Source organism: Hipposideros armiger, unplaced genomic scaffold (assembly GCF_001890085.2).
Source record: "Hipposideros armiger isolate ML-2016 unplaced genomic scaffold, ASM189008v1 scaffold_234, whole genome shotgun sequence".
NCBI classification, from domain to species: domain Eukaryota; kingdom Metazoa; phylum Chordata; class Mammalia; order Chiroptera; family Hipposideridae; genus Hipposideros; species Hipposideros armiger.
The window spans coordinates 223,934-226,579 of NW_017731584.1; the positions used below are offsets into that span (position 1 = coordinate 223,934).

General features: G+C 33.4%; 1 protein-coding gene across 1 annotated transcript in view; it reads left to right on the forward strand.

The window, feature by feature from the left end:
- Positions 1–207: 207 nt before the first annotated feature.
- PM20D2 (peptidase M20 domain containing 2) overlaps positions 208–2,646 on the forward strand; it is a 17,578-nt gene continuing 15,139 nt past the window's right edge. The window contains exons 1-3 of the mRNA XM_019654996.1: positions 208–212; positions 445–609; positions 1,481–1,613. Coding sequence (XP_019510541.1) covers positions 208–212; positions 445–609; positions 1,481–1,613 — 303 coding nt within the window. The remainder of the gene's footprint in view (positions 213–444; positions 610–1,480; positions 1,614–2,646) is intronic.

Consider the following 2,646-nt stretch of genomic DNA (forward strand, 5'->3'; position numbering starts at 1 on the left):
CAAGCCAGCTCTTAACCAACGCGCCACTCGGCCGGCCCAACATGGGTATTTTGGAACATTAATAAAATGTTGGTCAGGAACAACTGACTTAATACTAGAGTATCTTATAATATGCGTATAATCTGAGTTTTAGCTCTTGTCCTAACCCATTTCAAATGTCACCTCCTTTCTCTTTCCTTAACCATCACCCACAGATGAAGGTTGTAAATGAGGTTGATTGATCAGAGTTCTCTTTTTCTCTCTTTTTTTGGAATGCCTTCTTTGTGTCAGTCACTATTAATAAACTACAACTAAGCTACATAAAGTTCTGTTATTGCTACAAATGATTTAAAAATTCTAGCAGTGAATTAATTTTGACTAATAGGTTGCTAATTCTGACTACTTGGATTTTTTTACTTTACCGATATTGAAGAAAGTAATTCCAAATGATGTTTTATTTCCTAGTGTGACTGTGAAGTACTATGGAAAAGCATCCCATGCTGCTGCTTATCCCTGGGAGGGAGTCAATGCATTAGATGCTGCTGTCCTTGCCTACAACAATCTGTCTGTGTTAAGACAGCAAATGAAACCAACCTGGAGAGTTCATGGTATGAATGTCAAATACTTGATGTAATAGATAATGCTTAATATATTTCAATGCAATACAATTACTTAATCATTTGATTTTTTTTTAATTGGAAACATTTTATGTACTTCATATGAATGTTCCAAAGTTTGTAAACATTTTCAGAAGTTATACGACAGGATACTAGGATGTTTGTCTATATGTAGATAAGAAGACAGTTAAGATTATTTATACATAAATGGAATGGTCATTTTGAGTATTAGAGATGATAGTTTTATGTAAGGATTTGTGTTCTCTCTGTGGTCATTTGAAAGTTAGAATTTGATTTCCAGTATCCTAACTGTACCTTAATGATAATGAAATTTTGTCATTTCCTCAATTTAAAAAAGAGTTATGGTTTTATTTATGCAAGTGATGTTAATCCTGAGTAACATCTTTTAAAATTACCTATATTCCTTTAATATAAATACAGTAATAAAGTACAGTTTTGAAGGTACAAATTTAGTTTTTAGTTTATTTCCTTATGCTTTGGGAATTTAATTATATTTTAATATCCATTCTTTACCTGATTTTGTTGTAGCCTGAAATCAGTTTGTAATTACACTTTTACCAATTCCCTACCTTAGTTTCTTTAAAATGAACAAGCAGGAATATGTAAAAAAATATTTTTTAAAAACCAGGTCATATAAAATTAGATTTTGCATACCTATTTTAGTTATAACTGAATGGATAAATCTTCCTTCTGTGTGTAGTTCCAAATAAATGCATTTGTTTTCACAGTTAATAGTACTTAGTGATCTTTGACNACGTCCCAGCCTGGCCTTAGCCAGAAGGCAGAACCCCTGGATAAAAATTCATGAGTTAAGGACCTAGCGACATTTTGCAGATTTTTGTTTTTTGTTTCCTCTTATGTAGTTGTAAACAGTTGAGTGGACTCTCCCTTTGGAAAGAACTTAGAACCAAGCCTGGTTTTTGTTATGGCTTATTTTTGGTAACAGACGACCGCTATTTGCTGAAGAGGTTGTGCAATTTCTGGAGGAAGTGTTATGTAGGGAAACCTACAGCTTCTCTTCGTTAGGCGCCCCCCAGAAATCTTTGTGGCAGTCATAGGTGCTATTGTGATTCGAATCATTGGTATTTGGATAGGAAATTTTCAATCGTTAGAACTGCCAAAGTTGTAGAAGTATACAAAAAAATGGGGAAGTGAATGAACATTGACTGCATAGATGAGTTGATCCTTGAGTCTTAATGTTTATTTCATGATTTTAAGAAATATCTCAATTCTTTAAATGGGGAAATGTTTACGTTTCATAGGGCAAGTTTAATCTTGTGTTACTCTGTTTTTCCAGATGGTATATTCTTCATTCTGTGAGCTAAGATTTAATCATCATTCAGGTTAAGGGGAAGACTGTTTTTTTATTCTTTAGTCTTTTTTTTTTTCCAGTGTCAGTAACCTTTCTCTTTTTATCCTAACAGTTCCATCTTTTTTGGTTTTTTCTCTTTACCTGCCTTCTCTTTTCTGCCTCTGGGGGCTTGTTTTTGCATCTGGTTAGGATTTTGTTTTGTTGGGGGAGGGGTTGGGAGTCCTTGGCCATTGCATGAAACACTGGAGAAGATTTAGCTTTAACCAGGTTTATGAAAAGTTCAGAGAAGTCATCAGATTTAACAAGTCAAGGATTAAGAGTATAAAGCAGCTTCATTTAAGAATTTGGGTGCTTTATAACTTCTAACCAAAGCTAGACTTTGGGAAATGTACACACTTCTAGTTTCCAGTGGTAATGCTGAGTTTTAGCTAGGTTATCTTTCCTATATGAAAATGGAATTTATGTCGATTCCCTTTGCAAGCCAAGATCTTTCCCCAACTTGTATTGTGTTCTTATACATGATCTTGAAAGTATACTAGTGTTTATAGATCATTTTTCTTTGCTTTAAAAAAATTGTTTGAAGAAGTTAAGCTTAAATATCAAAGTAAAATGTTTATTCTGTAAAGTTCTCTTTTGTTTAATTAGGTGTTTGGTGACCAATAAATCTGCCTGGTTGAACTGGTGGAATCGAATTAGTAAGTTTGTGTAATAGTTGGC